The sequence below is a fragment of the Phocoena phocoena genome, chromosome 2 (genome assembly GCF_963924675.1).
Source record: "Phocoena phocoena chromosome 2, mPhoPho1.1, whole genome shotgun sequence".
NCBI classification, from domain to species: domain Eukaryota; kingdom Metazoa; phylum Chordata; class Mammalia; order Artiodactyla; family Phocoenidae; genus Phocoena; species Phocoena phocoena.
In genome coordinates this window covers 95348034-95374194 of record NC_089220.1, presented here as the reverse complement: position 1 = coordinate 95374194, position 26161 = coordinate 95348034, and the positions used below count along the sequence as shown (strand labels likewise).

General features: G+C 42.0%; 1 protein-coding gene across 3 annotated transcripts in view; it reads right to left on the bottom strand.

Moving 5' to 3' along the window:
• Nucleotides 1–26161, bottom strand: part of TMOD2 (tropomodulin 2) — a 46699-nt gene that overhangs the window by 11928 nt on the left and 8610 nt on the right. The window contains exons 1-8 of one of the 3 annotated variants that reach the window (XM_065901026.1): nucleotides 21633–21758; nucleotides 20026–20182; nucleotides 15078–15200; nucleotides 12755–12776; nucleotides 9969–9997; nucleotides 7134–7154; nucleotides 6421–6551; nucleotides 4744–4851 (exon numbers count right to left, since the gene is read on the bottom strand). In XM_065901026.1, the coding sequence (XP_065757098.1) occupies nucleotides 4744–4851; nucleotides 6421–6551; nucleotides 7134–7154; nucleotides 9969–9997; nucleotides 12755–12776; nucleotides 15078–15200; nucleotides 20026–20182; nucleotides 21633–21758 (717 nt within the window). Of the gene's footprint in view, nucleotides 1–4743; nucleotides 4852–6420; nucleotides 6552–7133; nucleotides 7155–9968; nucleotides 9998–12689; nucleotides 12777–15077; nucleotides 15201–20025; nucleotides 20183–21632; nucleotides 21831–26161 lie in introns of those variants that run through there. The other 2 variants (XM_065901018.1, XM_065901032.1) reach the window with 2 other exon arrangements.

The following is a 26161-nucleotide window of genomic DNA, read 5'->3' as shown; positions in this document are numbered from 1 at the left end:
TTACATGTGCTGGGGATAATAACATTAGTAAAACGAAGACTAGATTTCTTAAAGGTTACGTAAATAATTAGAGTAGAAATACATTTTTAAAGAGAAGGTTTTGCTTTCAGTACTTTATAGAATTGCCCGGAAAAGCAGTTTCATGCACTGTCCAAACCTGTACTTCCAGTGGTAGCCACAGGACACAGGTGGCTATGAAGCCCTTAAATAGCACCTGTTCTGAATCAAGAGGTGCTTGAATTTTAAATGTTTTTAAATGTAAAACATGCATTGGATTTCAAAGATGTAGTATGGAAAAAATACTGTAAAAGACCTCATTACATCTTCACATTACATTTTGAAATGATGATATTTTGGATACGGTGGTTTGAATAAAATACATTATTAAGTTTAATTTCACCATTTTTTTTTAATGTGGTTACTGGAAAATTTAGTTACACATGTGGCTTACATTTGTGGTTCTCATTTTATTCCTATTGGACAGTGCTGTCCGAAACTTCTGATTTTTATGTGGCATACCTGTTAATAATATGTAATAGCATTTTTTTACGTATTTGGGCCTTTTCTCTACATCGGCATTCATTACTATGGCAAGTTTCATTAATACTCCCTGCTATAGGTGTGGTTATATGGAAGTGCTTGGAGCATGGCAAACTGAATTCGATTACAGGTCACTTAAGTTTGCTTCCTGGCTTGGCCACATGCTGCGTAATCTTAGTTAAATTACTCAAACTCTGAGCCTCAGTTGCCACATCTGTAAAATGGGGATAATGTCATCTCACATACACATAGCTGGCCTATATTCACAATGATCCCACAAGTACTTTGTTGAATCTGTTCCTGAACCTTACATAGAAAAGTCTTCAAGCTCTTGTTTTAATGCTGATTTGTAATTCTCAACAGCAAGTTGTTCCGCCATAATAACAGTCTGAATATCTCTATTGCCTGTGGGGTAATCAACCAAATTACAACCTACAGAAAAGTTCTTTCCTGACTATAGCATAGCTGAAAGGGGAACCACCTGGGGTCAGCCAGGTGAGGGCTGGACCATGTGAAGCCATCCAGGCACAAGGCTGAAAGAGGCTTTTCTTTTCACACCCTCAAGGATAACAGTTTTTCCTTGAAGTTGTATGGTTTGCTTGTCACATGGCATACATACAATACATAGTCGTTGGATTAAAAACAGTAACAAAGAGATTATTATATTTGAAATTTATTTAGTCCATTTAGCAAATTATCTATTTGACTTAGAGTAGAAGTGAGACTGCTTACTAGTAGTGCTGACAATGAACTATACACTATTTCCATCCCTACCATTTTACTGTAAATAATATATTTAACAGAAATGACAAATCATTTCTTTATTTATCCCTTTAGTTACTTACTTACAAAATGTATTGTGAATATTTTTGCTTTATTGAAAACAAACCTACTAAAGGGCAGAGATTATACACAAAATCATACACAGATAAGAACCCTTAAATTGCTAACTTCACCTTACCAATAATCTAGTTCTGCTTTTTCTATTTTAATGATAGGTTTCAAATTCAAAACTGCTTTCAACCTACAAATTTAGATATGTAAGAATTACTGGTGAAAACATCAGTTCTGTAGCTTAGCCCCTCTTTTACATGAGTACTTAATTCAAATTTGCTGTAGTCATCATGGAAATATTGTCTAATGCTGAGAGGTTGGAGGGCAGGTTCATTCATTCATTTAACAAGTATTTTTCAAATATCTACTCTGTGCCAACACTGTGACGGGTAGTCATTACTTTCATGGTGTCCGTTTTTAATGCTATTTTTTTTAAACTTATTTTTGGCTGTGTTGGGTCTTCATTGCAGCACACGGGCTTTTCTCTAGTTGTGGCGATCAGGGGCTACTCTGTTGCGGTGCGCGGGCTTCTCATTGCGCTGGCTTCTCTTGCTGCGAAGCATCAGCTCTAGGCGCGCAGGCTTCAGGAGATGTGGCACGCAGGCTCAGTACTTGTGGCTCACGGGCTCTAGAGCACAGGTTCAGCAGTTGTTGCACACAGGGTTAGTTGCTCCGTGGCATATGGGATCTTCCTGGACCAGGGATCGAACCCGTGTCCCCTGCGTTGGCAGGTGGATTCTTAACCACTGTGCCACCAGGGAAGTCCCTAATGCTCTTTTAGATCTTCCAAAAGACATGTTACTTTAAATCGCATCATCAAGTCAAGAAAACTTTCGTTTTTCTAGCTTAATTCAAGTGCTGAGAATCAGATGCTGTAGAACCACTGATGCAGCCTGATGCTCAGGCTTCTGACAACTGCCATAGTTTAGCAAATGTACGACAGTGAGGCACAGTATGTAAATATAGCATAGCTTGGTGGTTAGGCATCCTGGTTGTGGAACAAGAAAGACCTGGTGGTGAATCCTGGCTCTGCCACTTGCTGGTTGTGTTACTTTGGAAAAGTTACTTAACCTTTCTGAGCCTCAAATTGCTCATCTGTTAGAGTGGGAACTAATAATAGTACACACCTCACTGTATTATAGTGAGGATTCGGTGAGATGACGTGAGTAAAGCACAGAGATCAGCAGTGGCATTTACTAATTGTTCAAGAAATGTGAGCTATTAATAGGAGGGTTAACGCTGATAATGGAAACGGCAGTAGTATTTACTTGGGTTCAGGGGCTTCCTTATTTACCTGAATTAACTGAAGTGCATAGAAGGAATAGGGCTTTTGGTTGTTTTTTATTTTTTTCATATTCTGGTTAACAGTATCAAACAAAAAATGTTTCAAGATTTGGTTGTTTAAAATATTTTTGAGACACATTAATCCATTTCATTTTTTTAAACATCTTTATTGGAGTATAATTGCTTTACAATGGTGTGTTAGTTTCTGCTTTACAACAAAATCAATCAGTTATATATATACATATGTTCCCATATCTCTTCCCTCTTGCGTCTCCCTCCCTCCCACGCTCCCTATCCCACCCCTCCAGGCGGTCACAAAGCACCGAGCTGACCTCCCTGTGCTATGTGGCTGCTTCCCACTAGCCATCTACCTTACGTTTGGTAGTGTATATATGTCCATGCCTCTCTCTCGCTTTGTCACAGCTCACCCTTCCCCCTCCCCATATCCTCAAGTCCATTCTCCAGTAGGTCTGTGCCTTTATTCCTGTCTTACCCCTAGGTTCTTCATGACATTTTTTCTTAAATTCCATATATATGTGTTAGCATATGGTATTTGTCTTTCTCTTTCTTACTTCACTCTGTATGACAGACACTAGGTCTGTCCACCTCATTACAAATAGCTCAATTTCGTTTCTTTTTATGGCTGAGTAATATTCCATTGTATATATGTGCCACATCTTCTTTATCCATTCATCTGTCAGTGGACACTTAGGTTGCTTCCATGTCCTGGCTACTGTAAATAGAGCTGCACTGAACATTTTGGTACATGACTCTTTTGAATTATGGTTTTCTCAGGGTATGTGCCCAGTAGTGGGATTGCTGGGTCATATGATAATTCTATTTGTAGTTTTTTAAGGAACCTCCATACTGTTCTCCACAGTGGCTGTATCAATTTACATTCCCACCAACAGTGCAAGAGGGTTCCCTTTTCTCCACACCCTCTCCAGCATTTATTGTGTCTACATTTTTTGATGATGGCCATTCTGACTGGTGTGAGATGATATCTCACTGTAGTCTTGATTTGCATTTCTCTAATGATTAATGATGTTGAGCTTTCTTTCATGTGTTTGTTGGCAATCTGTATATCTTCTTTGGAGAAATGTCTATTTAGGTCTTCTGCCCAGTTTTGGATTGGGTTGTTTTTTTGTTATTGAGCTGCATGAGCTGCTTGTAAATTTTGGAAATTAATCCTTTGTCAGTTGCTTCATTTGCAAATATTTTCTCCCATTCTGAGGGTTGTCTTTTGGTCTTGTTTATGGTTTCCTTTGCTGTGCAAAAGCTTTGAAGTTTCATTAGGTCCCATTTGTTTATTTTTGTTTTTATTTCCATTTCTCTAGGAGGTGGGTCAAAAAGGATCTTGCTGTGATTTATGTCATAGAGTGTCCTGCCTATGTTTTCCTCTTAGAGTTTGATAGTTTCTGGCCTTACATTTAGGTCTTTAATCCATTTTGAGCTTATTTTTCTGTATGGTGTTAGGGAGTGATCTAATCTCATACTTCTACGTGTACCCGTCCAGTTTTGCCAGCACCACTTATTGAAGAGGCTGTCCTTTCTCCACTGTACATTCCTGCCTCCTTTATCATAGATAAGGTGACCATATGTGCGTGGGTTTATCTCTGGGCTTTCTATCCTGTTCCATTGATCTATCTTTCTGTTTTTGTGTAATCCATTTCAAAGATTAAAATGAAATATATGTTAACATTTTTTATATGGGCCGAGTTCCTGTAGGCTTTGGCGGGGGGGTCTCATAATATCCATTTACTGGGACAGAATGTTACTGTAGATACAAACGTTTCAGAAAATTTGTACTAAGCACAGAACAAAATCTAAATATTTATTTAGCTAAATACCAAATCTAATCTTGTCTCTTTCTCCAAAAAGTGTAGTGCTAACAAAATTCTAGTGAATTCAAAGTGCCTGACAGTTGGGTTCTTGTTTTACTGTCTCATTATAACTAATTTTGTTTATTAACTATACAGAAAATAAATTTACCTGATCTGAACATTGTTAATTGATAAAACAAATTAAAAATAGCTTCTAATGAATTAAATAATTTCATGTTATAGTTGTAAGAATTTTACTCACAATCGCCACAGGGTCATTGCTGCGGGTTGCGGCCAGGCTGAACTTTTTCACGTGAGTATTGGTCTCCAGAGCCTTTGCAAATTCCTTCAGGGTTGGAATTGGAATGTTCTAAGATGAGGAAGACACAGATCCTTGATGAATCATTCTGCAGCACCTTCACCCCAAGCTAAGGACCAACAGCTTTTAAATACCTTGTATGTTTAGATGTTACCGTTTCTAAAAGACTTTCATCACCCATTCTCTAGCAACCAACCTATCCCAAGCCAAATAGCACCACTTAGTGTCCAATAAGGGAATCTAACACAATGTGACACTCTGGTAACACTTCTGTTTACCCTACTGTCCAAATTATGCATACAGCACACTTTCCTCTTTCCTTCTTTCATTGTCCGTATTTTAGCCAGACTGAGCTGCTTGCCATTCTTTTACTATCCCATGGTCTTTCTTTTGTCCATACCTTTAGATATGCTTTTCCTTTTGCCTACGAATTTCTTTATCCTTTGCTCTAATTCCTACTCAGCCTTCAAGACCCAGCAGAAATATCACCTCCTTGGTTTATTGGCTCTCCTAGGCAGGGTCAAAATTTTCCTTACCCACAATTCCACATGTGGGGGCTGACCACATCATGTAATTATTCGCTTAGTGTTTTTCTCGTAATTTAAGTTCTTCAGAATGAATACCACGTGACTCTTACTTCCTCTTCCACAGCACTTAGCCTAGTACTGGGCACTGGGGAGGCAGACAATACAGGGCACAGCTAGAGGCTAATGTGAGTTTACAGAGCACTACAGGCCAGCTCTGTGACTGTGGGCAACTGAACCTCTTTAAGTCCCACTAAGGATTCAATAAGATAATGAATTTCAAGTATTTAGCAAAGGATATGGCACATAGCGAGTACTTAATAAAAATCAGTTAATATTATTAAATGCTAGAAACTGGCCCAAAAAGAATGAACAAAAAAGATGTCAGGCAGTGCTCTCTCTCTCTCTCTCTCTCTCCCCACCCCCTCTCTCACACACACACATACACACATCTTACCCTCCCTTTGAGAGTGACATGACTTATGGTCAAAGCAGAAGTGACAATGTGTGACTTCAGAGAATAGGTCATAAAAGGCACTGTGGCTTCCAGCTTAGTTTCTCTTTTTTCCTCTTGGATCACTTGCTCTGGGGGAAGCCAGTTGTCATGATGTGAGGACACTCAGGCAGCCCTACTGAGAGATCCACGTTCTGAGAAACTAAGGCCTCCTGCCAACAGACACATGACTGCGCCATCTTGGAAATGGATTTCTGTGCCCTCGTCAAGTCTTCACACAAGTGCAGCTCTGGCTGACAGCTTTACTATAGCCTCATTTGAGACCCTGAGCCACAGCAACCCAGCCCAGTCACTCCCAGATTCCTGACATTCAGAAATTATGTGAAATAATAACTGTTTGTTATTTTGGAGTAATTTGTTACTCAGCAATAGATAGCTAATACACTGTGTATAACACAAGTACTGTGATTCTTTTCAAAGAATTCTAGGAATCACTCTTTTTAAAAAACCCACTTCTTTCAAATAGGATATTGTGCCTCAAAATCCAGTGAGTACAAAGGATTTTAAACAGGTGTAAAACAGGCAATCAGTCATCTCCAGTAAGTTTTCTGACCTCAACGGACAACATTCGTAATGAAATACCTTAATGTTGTTGAGGTTGACCTCTTGCAGGCTGGGGTCATTGGCTTTCATCTGCTGCAGACTTACTTCCACATTTGTGGGATTGGGTGGTTCCTCAAATACTGGCTTGACCTTTTCACCTTTGACCACATCTAAGACACAAGTTTTAATTTTAAAAATAAAATGTAAGGGCTCTCCCATAAAAATCAGAGATGACGTCCCCCCAAATGACCTTCCTTTCATATGCTCTGATTCCAATAATACTACGATATCAATGACAGTAAGCTTACTCTCAACTAAGCAAGCACAGGAATGGTATGATTCTGAGTTACAGCCTCAAGGGTGGGTGTTTTTCACCTGCAATGAGAAGTCTCAGTGGCTGACGCTCCATGGGGCCAAAAGTGCAGGAGGCCCTACAGCAAACTCCAGCACCCAAAAGAATACCCGTGGGTAGTTACTGCTGCTCCACATGGACCTCTTTCAGACTATAATAACCAAACCAAAGAATCTAAGATGCAAAACTATGAGTCTCTCTCTTTTTTTTTTTTTTTTTGCGGTATTCGGGCCTCTCACTGCTGTGGCCTCTCCCGTTGCGGAGCACAGGCTCCGGACACGCAGGCTCAGTGGCCATGGCTCACGGGCCCAGCCGCTCCATGGCATGTGGGATCTTCCCGGACTGGGGCACCATCCCGTGTCCCCTGCATCAGCAGGTGGACTCTCAACCACTGCGCCACCAGGGAAGCCCAAAAATGAGTCTCTTTATTTCCCAAACCTTAATCCTCCCCTGGCCCACCATCCTCTGAGTTCCATTTTGGAGCTTTAATTTTGAGGATGGTATGGGAAGAGAAAGGAATAGAAAAGAAGAATGGAAGAATTCTCAAAAGCAGTTAACAGAAAATGTTTGCAATATGTGTAACATACAAAGGGTTCATATCCCAAGATACACAGAGCTCCTACAAGTCAATAATACAACCCAATCGAAAATGAACAACTAATGATCAGAGGAATCTCTATCAGTCAACCAAAAAAGATAATAAGTAATTAAACTCTGAAATTTAAAAATGAGATACCATTTGATTAGCCAAGAAATGTAAAAAGAGAATATTCAGAGTTGGCAACAATGTGGAGGAAAAAGCATCCTCATACATTATTGGTGGGAATGTAAACTGGTACAAATTTTCTGGAAAAGTAATTTGGCATTATCTATTTTTTTTTTAATTTATTTTATTTATTTTTATTTTTGGTTGCGTTGCATCTTCGTTGCGGTGCACGGGCTTCTCATTGCAGTGGCTTCTCTTATTGAGAAGCACGGCGCGCAGGCTTCAGTAGTTGTGGCGCACAGGCTTAGTTGCTCCGCGGCATGTGGGATCTGCCTGGGCCAGGGCTCGAACCCATGTCCCCTGCATAGGCAGGAGGATTCTTAACCACTGCACCACCAGGGAAGCCCGGCATTATCTATTAAAATATGAAATGTGGATACTTTATGACCCAGCAATTCTATACCTAAAAGTGTAATCTACAGAAAAAGTAGCATGAATATATGAAGATATATATTTATAGATGTTCACTGATACGTTACTTATGACAGCAAAACATGATAAACAAAATGTCCATCAAGGGCTTCCCTGGTGGCGCAGTGGTTGAGAATCTGCCTGCCAATGCAGGGGACACAGGTTCGAGCCCTGGTCTGGGAAGATCCCACATGCCGCGGAGCAACTAGGCCCGTGAGCCACAACCACTGAGCCTGCACGTCTGGAGCCTGTGCTCCACAACAAGAGAGGCCGCGATAGTGAGAGGTCCACGCACCGCGATGAAGAGTGGCTCCTGCTCGCAGCAACTGGAGAAAGCCCTCGCACAGAAACGAAGACCCAACACAGCCAAAAATACATAAAAAAATAAAATAAAATAAATTTTAAAAAAAGTCCATCAATGCAAAAATGGTAAACAAGTTATAGCATAATCACATAATATGAGGCTATCTATTCATTAGAAGAATGAGGTAAACCTACAGGTATTGATAAGAGAAGAGAATCACAATTTGAAAAAAATGTTAATGAAAAATGAAATACTTAGGTATAAATCTAACTATATATATGTATATATATACATATATATGTGTGTGTGTATATATATATATATATAATATATACATATATATAAAATCTGCATGAAGAAAACTACAAACCTGTACTGAAAGAAATCAAAGAAGAACTAAATGGAGAGATATTTCATGGATAGATTCAATATTGTCAAGATGTCAGTTCTTCCCAAATTGACCTATAGATCAATGCAATCCCAATCAAAATTCCAGAAAGTTATTTTGTAGATATCAAAAAACTGATTCTAAAGTTTATATAGAGAGGCAAAATACTCAGAATAGCCAACACAATACTGAAAGAGAAGAACAAAATTAGAGAACTGACACTATCCAAATTCAAGACTTAAAGCTATAGAAAGCAAGACAGTGTGGTATTGGTGAAAATATACAAACAGATCAATGGAACAGAACAGAGAATCCATAAAGAGACTCACATAAATATAGTCAACTGATCTTTGACAAATGAGCAAAGGTAATACAGTGGAGAAAAGAACAGTCTTTCAATAATAAATGGTGCTGGAACAACTGGACATCCACATGAAAAAAAAAAGTGAATCTAGGCACAGACCTTACACCCTTCACAAAAATTAACTCAAAATGGATCACAGACTTAAATATAAAATGCAAAACTATGAGACAGATAACATAGGATAAAATCTAGATGACCTTGGGTTTGGAGATGAATTTTTAGACACAGTCCCAAAGGCATAATCCATGAAAGGAAGAACTGATAACCTGGATTGCATTAAAATAAAAAATTTCCACCCTGCGAAAAATACTCTCAAGAGAATGAGGAGATGAACCACAGACTGGGAGAAAATGTTTGCAAAAGACATATCTGATAGGGCTTCCCTTGTGGCGCAGTGGTTGAGAGTCCGCCTGCCGATGCAGGGGACACGGGTTCGTGCCCCGGTCCGGGAAGATCCCACATGCCGTGGAGTGGCTGGGCCCGTAAGCCACGGCCGCTGAGCGTGCGCGTCCAGAGCCTGTGCTCCGCAACGGGAGAGGCCACAACAGTGAGAGGCCCGCGTACCGCAAAGAAAAAAAAAAAAGACGTATCTGATAGACTCACAAATGTAGCGAACAGATTAGTGGTTACCAGTAGGGAGAGGGAAGAGCGGAGGGGCAATATAGGGGTAGAGGGGAAAAAAAGGGTTATTATGGGATTATTTGAAATCGTGTGTATGAAACTTTTGAAATTTGTAAAGCATTATAGAATTTTTAAAAATCTTTCATTCATTAAAAAAAAAATCAGAAAAAAAGACACATCTGATAAAGGACTTATCCAATATATACAAAGAACTCTTGAAACTCAACAGTAAGAAAACAACCTGATTTTTAAAATGGGCCAAAGAACTTAACAGATATCTCACCAAAGAAGACATACAAATGACAAATATGCATATGAAAAGATGTTCCACATCGTATTTATCAGGGAAATGCAAATTAAAATAATGAGATACCACTACACATCTATTAGAATGCCCAAAGTCTGGAACCCTGGCAAAACCAAACGCTGGTGAGGGTGTGGAGCAACAGGAACTCTCATTCTTTGCTAGTGGGAATACAAAATGGTACAGCCATTTTGGAAGACAGTTTTGTGGTTTCTCACAAAACCAAACGCCTTGCCGTAAGATCCAGCAATCGGGCTCCTTGATATTTACCCAAAGGAGCTGAAAATTTATGTCTAAAACCTGAACACAGATATTTATAGCAGCTTTATTCATAATTTTCAAAATTTGGAAGCAACCAAGATGTCCTTCAGTAGGTGAACTGATAAATAAACTGTGGTATATTCAGATAACAAAATACTATTCAGCATTAAAAAGAAATGATCTATCTCTACCATATGACTCAGCAATTCCACTACACGGTATATGTCTGAAAAAAACAAAAACACTAACTTAAAAAGATACATGCACCCCAATGTTCATAGCAGCATTATTTACAATTGCCAAGATATGGAAGCAACCTAAGTGTACATCAACAGATGAATGGACAATATATATGGAATACTACTCAGTCATAATAAAGAATGAAATTTTACCATTTACAACAACATGGATGAACTTGGAGGGTATTATGTTAAGTGAAATAAGTCAGACAGAGAAAGACAAATCCTGTATGATGTCACTTATATGTGGAATCTAAAAAATAAAACAAATTAGTGAGTATAACAAAAAGGACAGACTCACAGATACATAGAACAAACTAGTGGTTACCAGTGGGGAGAGGGAAGAGGGGAGGGGCAAGATGGGGGAGGGGATTAAGAAGTACAAATAAATAAACTACAGGGATATATTATACAACACACGGAATATAGCCAATATTTTATAATAACTATAAATGGAGTATAACCTTTAAAAGTTGTGAATCACTATATTGTATGCCTGTAACATGTAATATTGTACATCAACTATATCTCAATTAAAAAAATAAATGATCTATGAAGCCATGAAAAGACAGAGCAACCTTAAATGCATATTATTAAGTAAAAGAAGCCAGTCTGAATAGGCTACATACTGTATGATTCCAACTATATGACATTCTGGAAAAGGCAAAATGATGGAGACAAAAGATCAGGGGTTGCCAGAGGTTAGCAGGGAAGGAGAAGTAAATAGGCAGAGCACAGAGGAACTTCAGGGCAGTGAAACTACTCTGCCTGATACTGTAATGGTGGAAACATGTCATTGTTAATTTGTCCAAACCCAGAGAATGTACAACTCCAAGAGTGAGCCCTAATGTAAACTATGGACTCGGTGATAACGATGTGTCAACGTAAGTTCATCAACTGTAAAAACCGTACCACTCTGTGTAGCATGTGGATAAATGGGGGAGGCTGTGCATGTGGAGGGTCAGGGGGTATATGGGAAATCTCTGTGCCTTTCTCTCAATTTTGCCATGAACATAAAACTGCTCTAAAAAAATTAAGCCTTTGAAAAAGTTAATGATATGTGTGTGTATGTGTATGTATAAAAACCCAGAAGGTTAGGCACCAGACTTTTAATAACAAACATGTTGTCAGAATGTTACCCTTTGATACTGAAATTAAGAGGATGAACACTTTGCATCTGTATGCATAAGCAAACAGAAGGTAAATAAAAGGAATATTGCTCATTGTCTGGGTAAATTACCCTGGATAAACAGCAACTGATAAATATACTGAGACTAGAAAGCATTGCCCAAATCACCGTCAAAGAGAATAAAATATAATTAATCTAAGAAAAGCTGTGATCTTCTGTGAGTTTTCATAGTACCTGGATCACACTGTACTGAAATTACCTCATTACTGATCCATCCCTCCCACGGATAGATAAGTTCCTTTGGGCCGGGACCACCTTTTTTACCTTTGTACCTAAGCCTAGAACATTCCTGAAACAGCAGGTATTTAGTAAATGACTGATGAATGAGTGAGAGAGTCTCATGAATTGTACGTTTCTCCAGAAAATGGTGACATAGAAGATAGCGGTCTGGTACATTCTGTGCCAGCAAGTCCATGCCAGTGTGTCTTTCATGCTCTCCGGGGGAAGCAGGTATTCAAATTCTAATGACAAACATCCGTTACTGAGACAAAAAGGCACTCGAATAGAGTAGGAAACTTATCTGATACCAGAGTTGATTAAAACATCGTTAAGAACATAAAACTCTGCATTCTGTGCTAAGCAACCTTTTTGTTTGTTTGTTTGTTTTTGTTTTTTGCGGTATGAGGGCCTCTCACTGCTGTGGCCTCTCCCGCTGCGGAGGACAGGCTCCGGACGCGCAGGCTCAGCGGCCATGGCTCACGGGCCCAGCCGCTCCGCAGCATGTGGGATCTTCCCGGACCGGGGCACGAACCCGTGTCCCCTGCACCGGCAGGTGGACTCTCAACCACTGCGCCACCAAGGAAGCCCTAAGCAACCTTTTTTATCAGTAATTTTCTCTTTTGACTGAACAGACCTATCAAGACAGTGCGTTCTGGGCAAAACACTGATTGGTACTAGTTACGCTGCCAGACAGAGCTCCCAGTATTGGCTAGTCTATCCTGGTTTGACTGCTCAGAGCCTAGTGATCCTTGGTGAACTGGCAAAAACCACCTTCAAAGCCTAAAAGAATTCTGGACTCCCCAGGGGGCCCAGTCAACAGGCCTCTTTCCTACCAGCAACACCCGGAGGCTCCCAAGTTTCATAAAACCACAGATTTCACGTCAGCTTACTTCTCACATGCCCTTTGCCGCCTTTCGTGCTGGCCGTTTCCTCATCAAACTTGGGGTTGTTGAGCAAATTGTGTACTCCAAGAACAGCTGAAAGCAAAGATAATCAGTGAATAAACCTTAAGTTTGAGAAAGCGTGTTAAGATGTCCACATTGTTAATTTGCCCCTCGAAGAACAATTCTTCATATCATAAAGATAAGTCTCCAGACCCTCTTGCCTTGCAAAGTGCATGACACATGTATAGTATGAAATAAGCTTATTTAAAAAAAAAAAAGAAACCCTCCTCCCAAGACCACTGGCAATCTTCACATGTCTTTCTACATCTATACGTGTAGAATCATGTAGGATCTGAGGGACAATGGTCTCGTCATAGCTCCACACTGAAAATCTGCATAGATGTCCTAGTTAAGTAGATTCATCCCTTATGTTTTCTCATCTGTAAAATGTGAACGTAGGACTGAGTCTAAGGATAGTTTAAGAGCTAACATAATACATACTATGGCATGTAGTTTTTCCAGAGACAAAGAGCAGAAAGATCATGGGCCTTTTCCGATGTAAGCCTCCCCATCTCTCCCATCTGTCAGTACCAAAAAGAGTGGTTCTTTTCCCATCTAGAACATCCCAGGGTGGGAAATAAGAGATGTCAACAATAAAAAGTCAGATAAGCAGGCTGAGATTTTTGAGTCTCTTGTACTACACGGAACTTACACCAGGGGGCAGTACAGTATGCAGGGGACAGCACGGGGTGACAACACTGCGCATGCTCTAACTCCAACTGCCCAGCTTTCCCTTTGCTAAGGAAATTCCAGGTGAGAAATTACAGGTGGCCGCCTGGGGAAGGATCCCAGAATAGTCTGCCAACAGGTGGCAGAGGCGCACCTGAGCTCCTCACGCGCTGTAATCTATACCTTAGAAGGAGGGGGGCAGCCCGTACAGCTGAGAAAGGGCAAATGCTCAGAACCAGCGAGTCTAGGGGTTGAGAGTGGCAGTCAGCCAGAGCTTAAATCCAAGCTCTGTCGCGTACTATCTGTATGACTTGAGAAGTTGTTAAATGCCTCTGAGCCTCAGTTTCCCCATCTGTAAAATAAGGATAATAATTACACTTTACCTACTACAAAGGTTAAATGACTTCCTATGTGTTAGATGCAGGTGCCTCAACTCCTGCAGTGACTTCTGAGAGGGTTTCAAATATGTGAGCTTAATATTGACCACTGATATCATCACAGAAGGAATGAAAATGTAGCTGAGATGGTTGGCATGCTGTTAGAATAAGGCATCACTGGTTCTCATGGGAGGAAGGAGATTATTATTACTTACGTATTCCAATGGAATAACAATGTGAGAATTCTTGCCAAAGCTGTGGACTGTTTCTCAAAGCACCTCTATCCTGGGAGGACCTAATGACCCTAATAATCCAAATTTCCATCCAATGAGTACACAAATATGCTGGTACATGCATGGAATCCTTTTCAAAGGAAATGTAAGAAACGGGAGGGGACTTAGGAACGAGGGTGAGAGACTTTTCATTACATATTCTTTTGTACTATTTGGGTATTTTTTCCTATCTGTACGTATAACCAATTCACATAATTATTATAATTACTGTATTGTTGCTATTGTTAAGAAAACTAGAAAAAATCAGCAGATTGGGCTGAATATGGATTTACTTTACTGGGGAAATGTAACAATAAATTGGTCCTGCTCCATGGTTAGGCTAACAGAATCAAAATTGAACAGTGACTGTGGGGAAGAACAAGAAATTTTGTGATGGAAACGGAAATTCTGTGATGATAAAAGGCCAAATGGGGAGCTTCCCTGGTGGCGCAGTGGTTGAGAGTCCGCCTGCCGATGCAGGCGACACGGGTTCGTGCCCCGGTCCGGGAAGATCCCACATGCCGCGGAGCAGATGAGCCCGTGAGCCATGGCCACTGAGCCTGTGCGTCTGGAGCCTGTGCTCCGCAGCGGGAGAGGCCACGACAGTGAGAGGCCCACGTACCGCAAAAAAAAAAAAAAAAAAAAAAAAGCCAAATGTGAAGCTCTTTAGAAAGCATAAGCACTGTGGTGTTATTCAGTTCTGAACACTCCTTCGTATTTATTCTCTTTGATTTCTCACAGTCACTCTCGGACTTTGTACGACCGGTAGTATTGGGAGTAGTTTACAGCTGAAATATGATTTTACATTTTATAGCTGAGATACAGCAAAATGTTTGCTCAGAGAGGTTTAAGTCACCTGCATCCAGCCTTACAGCTGCCTAATGGCTGAACTCAACCTGGTATCACAGTAACAATCAGTAGTTACACAGGAGCTCAAAGGCTGCTGCCAGGCGGGTCAGTGCCCGTCTGGAGGTCACAGAGCCAGACAGGAAAGTTTCCCAGAGCTGAGGACTAACCTGCAAGATCGTAGAGTTCAGTGTCGGAGGCGCTGGCCAAAGCTTCTTCCAGTTCTGGGTCAAGGGTCACTTTTTCTTCTTTATGAGTTTCTATGGGCTTTTCTTTGGGGATAAAGACTCTCCCTTTAAATCAGAAGAAAAACAAAAACCATTGTGTGCTGCTGCCTTGTTGTAGGGTAAGTGAACTAACCAGAGAATGTGCAGCTCTGGCCATTAAGAGCTGAAGCATTAGACCATTGCACATCTAACTGGGACTCCTTAATTTCTGGGATGATGCCAATATCAATAATCCACTATTAGAGGAAGGAAGGTCAGAGGAGGAATCCTGCATTCTGCAACACAGAGATCTGATGCGGCAGAGAGGGAAACAGGGGCTTCTACCTCCCTATCATGGGCAGCATTGCCCTTAGACCTGGGCAAGAGGGGCCCTGCCATGAGCCCTCTGCTCTAGAGGGGCCCAACTCTGGTCTCTTCTGGATGCACACCCGTCCTCACTGCCTGCATCCCACTGAGGGAGGAGTCACGGGGACAAAGGGACATTCCATCCAGAATACAGGCCACCTGCTAGACTATACCCCAGGCACCTGGGGCCCTGCAATTCCCTGACAAAGAGCCCTGAACCTGCTTCCCGGGCCTGCATGAGTCCCTTCCCCATGTCCATCCTCCTGAAGGCAGGTCACACTGCTGGGGTGTGCACCCACGGGCCAACAGGATGCTGTCTGTGAGTGAGTATGGATGAAGCTTGGATATGTAGGCTGGGGTGTCAGCCATGGTGCTTGAGGCCTTGGCAGTGCAGGATGGACCCATATCCCTATGTGGAACTCTTGGAAGTCCAAGAATATTGGCCTAGGTAGGAGGACAGCACATATTTTAACAGTTTGTTAGCCTTTACATATTTATAAAAATGGCACATGGACTTCGATTTGTATTCTTGCCTTGGATCCTGCATATGGGGGGCAGATGCGTCCAAACAGCCCCAGGGGCTCCTGAGATCCCCCTCCTAGAGTTTTCCTCCTAGGAACTGAGATTGTAGGCAACCAGCATGCTATACCTAGGGTACCTGACTAGTGCTGTGACCTGGAGACACAGTCACCTTTCTAGAGCACATCAAAGTCTGCCTGACTTAAAAGGAAAAATCAGGGTTGTCATATTTAGAGATGCGGAGTTCTGAGCAGCAACACACTGTGCTACCCAAATATGCATTCTCTGCCACCACCTCCCACTTCATCCTGTCAGTCTGATTCCATTTATTTTGCCCCCTACTCACTTCTGAATATGCTGAAATCTATAGCACCACCACCGCCCCCCGCCCCCCAACCAGCCCAAACCTCTGGACTGATGATCGCAGTTCTGGGAGGATGGCACATGACCTTCTCCTAACTTCCAGCCAGGCCAACACAGCCACATCCGACGCGTGCAGTGGCTCCTCGAGGTAAACCCAGGCCACTACAGAGCCACCATAGCATACCCCAGACCTACTCACACTCTTTTCCAATTCCTCCCAGCTTTGACTCTTGGTTTCCCTCTTTGTTGGAGCAGCTCTTACCTCTTGGCATGATCTTTGAAATTGGCCTCTTCCATTTTGATTGCTGGAGGTCCCTGAAGACTCACCCCTCTATTGCTTTTCCTCTTTGTCACCTTAGAACAGACAGCTGGCTCCAGCTTCAGACAATCAGAACCCAAGCTCTTGCCAGGTCTCCTGGGCTAGCCTGGCCATCCCCACTCTCATGGGAAAGGAAAGGGTCATAACCCAAGTCAAGTACTCCCTCATGAAAACTCTCCAGGAGCCTCCCCTGGTTACAGGGCTACATACTTCCTGCTGGTTTACCAGACCTTCAAATGGTTGGATACATCAACGGGGGCCAGGCAGAACTGGGCACCCCAAAGAGGCACCACTGCTGTGGTCAGTCTGGGGTATCCTGACCACAAGGTCTCTATCACTGACCAACACATAAGCTACCACATTTCCCAGAAAGAAGGGAAACAGACTGGGAAACAAAACAGGAAAACAGCCAGAGAACAGAAAAGGAAAAAAAATCAAATCAATCAATCAATAACATCTCAGACACCGAGGCTCCTCCCAGACTTTTGCATAGTGTCTGCAGCCCGAAGTATGTTCTTTCTGGTGCCAAGATCTTAGATCCAGAGTCGAAACAGGGTTTCTGAGTTCCTAACTCCTTGGTACCATTTAGGATTACTCTGAACGCTAGGTGCGCAGGTGGCCCAGCTACCAGTATTCAGGAGAACTGCTACTGCATATCCATTCCTGGGGTCCCACCGAACGAGCAGCTCTAAATGAGTAATGTAGCCTAGCAACCTGAAGGCCCAGGGCACCTGGCATTCAGAACTGAGGCTGGGCAGTCCCTCTCCCGAAGCCCTCACCACAGCTCCTGCATCACCGCTGTCCTTCCAGGGGCCCTGCACACGCCTCGCTCTGATTGTTCCGCTCTTTCTGGAAAACTTGCTCTCTGCTCATTGAGCTCAATCATGCTGCTTCTCAGCCTTCTCCTAAGCTCCCTGGTGCAGCTGTGCACCCCTTCTGTACCCCCATTTATTACTCTGACTGCTCCTGTACTCCTAACCCCCTAAGAACCATCTGTAGATTAACCCGGATCAGGAAGTAATTTACCATAGCTGTTCCTCAGACCCCTGCTCTGAGAACAGAAGACAGCAGCTTCCCTCTTATTATTCTTTCACTACCCTGACACTGGATGTTAACTGGGATTTTATGGAAGATTTGACATTATAATTTATTTTTTCCTTCACAATTAAATTAGTCTAACAATAACCGTGCTGCCATAGAAACAGCTCCGTATTTCTACAGCAATCCTCGGTTATCTGCCCAGTTTGTCAGTGCCCAACTTTACCTTCTTAATAAAATGACATTATGAGTGGTGCACAAGCCATTGCATGTGCATGATTCAGAGCAGCTGGGAGGCTGCATAGAGAAGGCAGCAGCCTAGCAGCCCGTGCTTCTGCTCCCCGTGACCACGGCACAAAAGCTCAGAGATGGCATTTATTCCAATCCACGTTTATCTAGTGCCTCCCGTGTCAGTTTCTGTGCCGTGATGCAAGAGAGACACAGCCCCACTGCTAATCTCAATCTCCTATGGAAAACACACAAATCCTAAAGTAAGTAAACAAAAGGATGAACACTGTCACAGTGCTAAGAAAGCAATAAATGGGGTCTGTTTTAGACAGAGAGGTCAGCATAAGCTGGAGGCCCTGACATTTAAGCTGGAGCTTTTAGGAGGTGAAAAACAGGGATGCGGGTCAGGGGGAAGAAGACCCTGAGATGGGAGAAGAATTTGACAAGTTTGGGGAATGAAGTGAGGACAGTGGGGCCCAGGCTTAGTGAGGGTAGGAGAGATGCAGTCAGAGAGGTGGGCGAGGTGAGCTCTGCCAGGACTCTGACGACCACGGCAATGATTTGGGACTTTAAGCAGGGAACTGACATGATCTGATTCGTGTTTTAAAAAGACAGTAGTTACTATGAAGTTATCAGTGATTCCAGTCATACCTTTGGGCCCAAGTCACTGCTTATAGCTGAGGAACCTGGACAGGTGACTGGTATTCACTTTTCCTCCAAAGAGGAGCTCAGGGTCAGGAGGTAGGGAGGAGGATTTTCCTTGTCTTAGTTCAGAGCTCACCCACTGTGTGGAGAAACATCCCCTTACTCCTCAGGCCTTTCCAGATCTATCAGAGTGTTTCTTGCTGGACCACATGCTTCTTGAGGGCAGGGCAGGGTCTCATTCCCTGTGATCCCAGCACATGGCACAGGGCTCTGCACCCAGGAGGTGGTTGGTACATGCTGGATGAACAGACGATTGACTGCAATGGCCTCTAATGGTAGCAACTGGAATAGAGGCAGCGCCTCGACCTGGAGTAGACCCCTGAAGCTAGGAAAGCCCCGGGCTAAGAGGAACACGCCAATGCCGTGAGACCCTCTTTTAAGCCCGACTCTACTTTACACTTCCAAAACTGCTTCTTGGGGCTTAAGATTTTTTTTACAAAACTAATGTGAGTACCATTACACTCTAAGTATTCAGTTAATTAGCCTACATATTCCTTTTTCTTTCCCCCTTACCCAAGCAGATTATTTTTATAAATTATGGTTACCTGCATGTGTTTCAGAAGCAAGATTCATACCTTTCTAATGACAATTTTCTTTCTTTTGAACTGGTAGCTTTTTTGTTGTTGTTGGCTATTCAGATCTTTAATTTCTCTGCACAACAGTCTGTGTTTTTTTTTTAATTTTATTGAAGTATAGTTGATTTACAATATTATATTAGTTTCAGGTGTACAACATAGTGATTCAATATTTTTATAGATTAATTCCGTTTAAAGTTATTAAAAAGAATGTTTATATTTCCCTGTGCTGTACAATAGATCTTGTTGCTTACTTATTTTATACATAGTAGTTTGTGTTTCTTAATCTCGTACCTCTGTCTCACCCTTCCTCTCCTCCCTCTCCCCTCTGGTAACCACTAGTTTGTTCTCTATACCTGCAGCCTTCATATTCTGCCACGGTTCTTTTTTTTTTTTTTTTTTTTTTTTTTTAATTAATAAACTTTAATTTTTTGGAGCAGCTTTAGGTTAGCAGAGGAAAGTACAGAGAGTTCCTGTGTCCCCCCACCCTTCCCCACACTCACAGCCTCCTCTCTAATGACAGCCCACAGCACAGTGTACATTTGTTACAGCTGATAAACCCACACTGACATCATTATCACCCCAAATCTACAGTTTACATTAGGGCTCACTCTTGGTGGTGTACAGTCTGTGGGTCTGGACAAGTGTACACAGACATGTATCCACCAGCCACGATTCTTTTTAATACTGAATCCAATTCGTGGTCTTATTTCCCCCTTTCAGGCCAGTTCTGTTACTTGACCTTCCATGACAATACCTTACGAGTACCTACATTCCCAGATGCTGCCTGTGGCCTTACCTTTCTTTTCTCCAGTGAAGGGCACAAAGTCTTCCCTGTCTTTCTGTTCTAAAGCCTCCTTCTCCAGGTACATGAGGAGGTGCTCGCGGTCAAACGGGCCGGTGGCTGCTTTCTGTGTCTGGTCTTTCTGTCGAAATCCAGCTGGCAGCAGTGCACTCTGACAAGACAGAGGCGTGAGCAGGAAGCAGGGTGTATGCCTGACTGACACCTGTTACCTCCCCTACCCCTGCTGTGTATGGGGAGATGTGGGTGTGAGCTGAGGGCTAGGGCTCTGGTATATCTTTGAGGCCCCACCTGCTCTAACATTCTGTGCTGAGACGGGGGCTCCTGGTGAGCTCAGGCAGAACACACATGGCTGGAGCAGCCTGTCTCCTGCAGCTGCCTTCTAGAACGTGGTAGCAAAGGCCAGCCACCCTTCACAACCTTTTTCTTCGTAGATCCCTCTTAGGTTTGGCCAGGTCTGTGCTCCCAGGCAGGTGTGTGGATGAGCCAATGCGACCACACTCTGTTATTTCTAACCTCTCCTGGGAAACATCCAAGCTGGTAAGTGAGTATTATGGTAGATGCTGATACCTCCTTGATTAAATATAGAGGTATCTTTCTTAAGTTTAAAAAAGTATACTAGTGTTTTTTTAAAGTAAAAACAATATCCAAATTATCTGGCATAATGGAATATCGTATAAATATTTTAGTGGCATTTTTATTTATAGTAAAATCACTATTTTAGATGCCTCCTATTCTATGTCTGAGATAATATTAGCAGGGCTGAAGAAAGTGCTTGCTAAACAATCACTATAACAAGGTAATTACCTTTTCAAGAGCTCATAAAAATATGAGAAGCTCCATTTAAATTTACCTGATATTACGGTTACATTTATTTATTTATTTATTTTAATTTCTTAATACTTAAAAAAAATTTGGTTTTGGCCATACCATGTGGTATGTGGGATCTTAGTTCCCTGACCAGAGATCGAACCCGCACCCCCTGCACTGGGAGCATGGCGTCTTAACCGCTGGACCATCAGGGAACTCTCTCATTACATTTACTTTAATCTATCCATTGTTGTGGGATCATCAAAGATTTCAAGTTGTTTATACATGTTAAAGAAACAAGATATAAAAAAGATCTGCTTTTGTGGTTAAAGATCTGGTTTAAATACCATCTCTGACATTTACCAGTATAGGATCTTATGTAAATTACTTCTCCTGGTGTGTCTCCTCATTTATGAAATGGGGATAATACAATTTATCTCAAGCGCTTCTGGGCCCAGCAGAATATATGAATCGTAGAGGAAACTCAGTCATATTTGTTTCCTCTCCCTCTTCCTTTCTTTTTCCGTAAGTCAGTCTAGTCCTTCTTCAGCCAATGGAAAATATTTTCCCCCATTGACATTAAACTGGTTTTTGAGAAATACAATTGCTGTATCATAGATGTGGCTACTGGGGTTCTCCATGGGTTTATAAAAGTAATGACCCACAGCCAATCAGGGAAGAACACATAATTTGCATTTAGAGATCAGGAATTTCTACACTATTGTTTAAGGACCACACCACACCGTTTATCCCATCATATCACTAACCACCTGCTTCAGTTCCAGGTCACTAACCTCGGGATCTAGGTCATCAAGAACATTTTCCAACTGTTTCAGTTCATCTTCTGAGAGTTTGCCAAGAAGCTCATCTTCATCAATGTTCTTGTATTTCTCCAGGTCTTTTTGAAAGGGGAGTGCCATGGTTTCCTATACGCCTTTCTCATGGGCCATGAACATTTAACCGCACCAGCTTCCTGAGACTTCAGAATACTGCTGAGAAGAAAGAAACACTGTTATCTCCTTTGGGTGAACAGGACTTATTAACTAGCAGGAGACAGGGCTATGCTACGTGCCAATGGGGTCTGTCCCCTGACGAAAAACTCAACAAAGTAAGTAATATCACCTTCATTCGCAGAGCAGCCCGACTGCTTATAAAGTATTTTCATATGTTATCTCACTTATTTAGATCTTTACAATGACCTGGAAAGGAAGCCTGGACAGATATCGATATCCCATTTTACAGATGAAGATTCTCAGGTCGAAGGGGCTGAGCGCCTTGCTGGAGGGCCTGGAGCTGGGATGTGCCAGGCCCTTGAGTCCCTGTGTAGTGAGTGCCTTCCCACCAGAGGACTCTGCCTCCTGCTTTCTACAGAGAACAATGAAGAACAATGCACTAATTGTCAGGCAGTGTAAGGAGCAGACTTGTGTCTTTTCAGAGGGAGAGTGATGTGAAGAATACAGAATGGGGTTCATTCAGGAAAGAGTTTGGATGTCCATGTGAGAAAGCATCGTCCAGAACCTCCCCGGCAATTAAGCTAAGTAAGAGTCTAAAATCCTGGTACTCTCTCCACTTTTCTCCCCTCTTTTCTTCTTTTTTCATCTCCCATTCTCTTTCTAGTCTCATTTCCTTTTTGTTTCTTAAGCCATCCTCCCTAATTCTTTATACCCCTAGTCCATTCTTTTTTTCAACCTCCTCTTTTTATATCACCTCCCTCCTAAACTTCCACTCAAAACAAAATTTTTCCTCAATCCCTTCTTTCTGGCAGAGGATTTTACAGTTCTTCCCTCAAAAGATAATACTGCGTTCAGGAAATAGCAATGCACTTAACTGATTGTGTTTCTCCTTTGGCCGTATTAATATCAAGCAGATCTTTCAAGGCAATGAATACTTGCTGTCAACCTACTATTTGCCAGGTATGGTTCTAAAAAACAGGAATACACAGATAAAACAAGATACGACCCTTTCCCCAAGGAGAACACAACTCAGTGAGACATACATACATAGGGATAATACCACTGGATAAGTGTGTGGACTAAGAATGCCACCTGCCATATCAGCAAAGGATGCAACCCTCAAACACTACAGCCACCCCCAATGGTGCACTCTCAGGGGACTCAGGATGGGAAAGAACAGAATACTGGCCCTAGACAGTTAAGGTGTATATCACAGGAATTACTTCAGTGAGCCCAGACTTTTGCATCTTCCCCTTGTTGACTTAAAAAAAAAAATACATGCACAACGTGAGAGTTGCGAGTTAAATTTTATTTGGGGCAAAATGAGGACTGCAGACCCGGAGAGAGCGTTTCAGATAACTCTGTGAAACTGCTCCAAGGAGGAGAGGGGAGGATCTAGGATATGTAGCAGTTTTGCAACAAAGAGCAGGTAATTGGGAACGTCAAAAGATTATTCTTAAATCAAGAAAACCAGACATCTCAAGTTAAGGATTTAGTGCTTTTCTGTGTACGGGAAGATGAAGAGTCTGGGCTCACTGAAATCATTCCTTTGATTATGCACCTTGTCTATCTGGGGCCCGTGTTTTCACATCCTGAGTTTCCGCAGGGGTCGCCGCAGGGAGTGGCTGCAGTCTGCTGGCTGCTAGATGGCAGGTATTCTTTTCAGCCCTGAGTTTCCTCAGGGCTCACCGGCTCACGTTGGAGGGCTACAACCATTGGTGACTGTGACATCCTCTGTTTATTGATATGGCAGGAAATATTCCATTTATAAATATTCCATTTATCATCCTACACAGAAAAGTGCTGAATTCATTAACTTGAGATGTTTGGTTTTAACTAATAGTAATCTTTTGATGTTCGGACTCCCTGGGTTTTCTAGCAAAAACCCCTATACATCCTGGCTCCTGTCATACACGGCTATCTGAGAAACTGCCTCCTGGGCTTGAGTCCTCAGAAAGTCCGCTGAAGAAAACATAATTCTCAACTTTTAGGTTGTGTGCTTTTTTTTTTTTCAGTTGACAAGTGTTATAACAGAAGTCATGTCCACAGTAGGTTTAAAACACATGAGGAAATAATCCTTGGATGGGGATGGGGGTTTTGAGTTGACACTGAAAGAAGTTGTGTTTGAGCCTTGAAGGAAGAGGTCCTAAGGTGGATGTGGGCAGGGAAGGCTCCTTCCAGGAAAATGGAACAGCATAAACAAAGGCAAAAAGATAAGAAAGTACATGATGCTTGGTGAATGGCTGGTGTGGCTAGAGGGGAGCAGGGGGAAGAGGAGAGGAAACAACTAAAGAAGAAGGGACAACTGTGAAGGGCCTTTCCTATACGTCGTACCAAAGAACCTGGGCTTTATTCTGTTGGAGATGGGGAGTCACCACACATGCTTAAAGTAGAGGAATTGATCTGAGAAGACCTGTTTTCAATAAGGTAATTCAAATGGTAAGAATGAAAAACAGGTTGTCATGGAAAGAGAATGGTTGTGGGTGGGGCCACTTAAGAGCTATTGGAATGTTGTTCCTCTGTCCTTATTTCAACTGCTCACCATTTTCCAGTTTGTGATTTTTTATTTTGGTGTCTTTTCCATATACAATGTAACTCTCTTTCCCTTCCATCAACCCACCTTCTTTTAAGCTTTAATTGTAATATTCCAGTAAAAAAAAAAATAAAGCCAAACCAAAACAAACAAAAGAAATCCTCTCCCACTAAAGTCAAAGAAACCAACTGGGTCATATACACTTTGTTCTGGTCCCAACTACCACTAATTTATTGTGTGAGTCTAAGAATGTCGCCTGCCATATCAGCAAAGGATGCCCTCAGCCACTTACAGCCATCCCCAGCAGTGCACCCTGAAGGGACACAGGATGAGAAAGAACAGGATACTGGCCCTAGATAGTTAAGGTGTATATCTGCCAGGCTCTTAGCTTGAACTGACTGAATTACTCTAACCAATAGATTCTAAGATGCACAGTTTCCCACACTTAACACTCAGAAATTGTGTGTCCTGCAACTAATGGTCCTACAATTATTGTCGACCCAGCAGTGGCCAAGATGTCATACTTGTCATTGCCTATGTATGCATAAATAACAAAAGCACCAGCTTCAAAACTAGCAAAAGGTGTGTCAGGAGTTTGGAAAATATCTCAGGGACTTTTTAAAATAGTGGAATACTCTTTTAAAACCTAACATAATTTACAGAGTAGATTTAAGAGCCAACATCAAAGGCTCTTAGTTCTTTTACAGATTTTTTTTTTTAAATTACCACTCTTGATGGCACAGAGGAGATACTGTGTGGAAAAGACGAGACACTGATGAATATGAGTGATTCCAAAAGTTGGAGTCTGAACATGAAGGAGCTTTAAGAATATTAACCAGGGGCTTCCGTGGTGGTGCAGTGGTTAAGAATCTGCCTGCCAATGCAGGGAACACGGATTCGAGCCCTGGTCCGGGAAGATCCCACATGCCACCGAGCAACTAAGCCCATGCACCACAACTACTGAATCCCGCGCACCTACAGCCCATGCTCCTCAACGAGAGAAGCCACCACAATGAGAAGCCCATGCACCGCAAGGAAGAGTAGCCCCTGCTGGCCACAAGTAGAGAAAGCCTGTGCACAGCAACGAAGACCCAACGTAGCCAAAAATTAATTAATTCGTTTTTTTAAAAAGAATATTAACCCATTCATTTCCATTTTCCCTTTTTATGTATGCACAGAGGTGATATATTATTTTTTTAAATGTATGTGTATTCATAGCAGCTTTATCTGTAATAGCCCAAACCGTAAATAACCTGAATGATCATTAGTAGGTGAGAGGATAAACAAATTGTGGTATATCCACATAATGGAATCTACTCAGAAATAAAAAGTAATGAACTATTGATACACACAGTAACATGGATGAGCCTCAAAACAATTATACTGAATGAAAGAAGCCAGATCAAAAAGAATGTATACGGCATGATTCCATTTGTCTAAAATTCTAGAAAATGTAACCTGCTCTATATGACAGCAAGCAAATCAGTAGCTGCTTAGGGATGGGAGAGAGGTAGGGGGGGAAGAGGCTTACGAAGGGGCATGAGGAAATTTGGGGGGTTTGATTGTGATGGCTTCACAGGTGCATGCATATGTCAAAATTCATCAAATTGCATCGGTTTAAATATGTGCAATTTGTTGAATGGCAGTTCAAAAAATCTATGTGTAAGTCTAAAACAGCTCTTCAATAAAGTAAAAAAATTATATTTTTAAGAAGGGTCACTTTTTTTTTTTTCTTTCTTTTTGGCCATACCGTGTGGCTTGCAGGATCTTAGTTCCCTGACCAGGGACTGAACCTGGGCCCTGGCAGTGAAAGTGTCAAGTCCTAACCACTGGACCG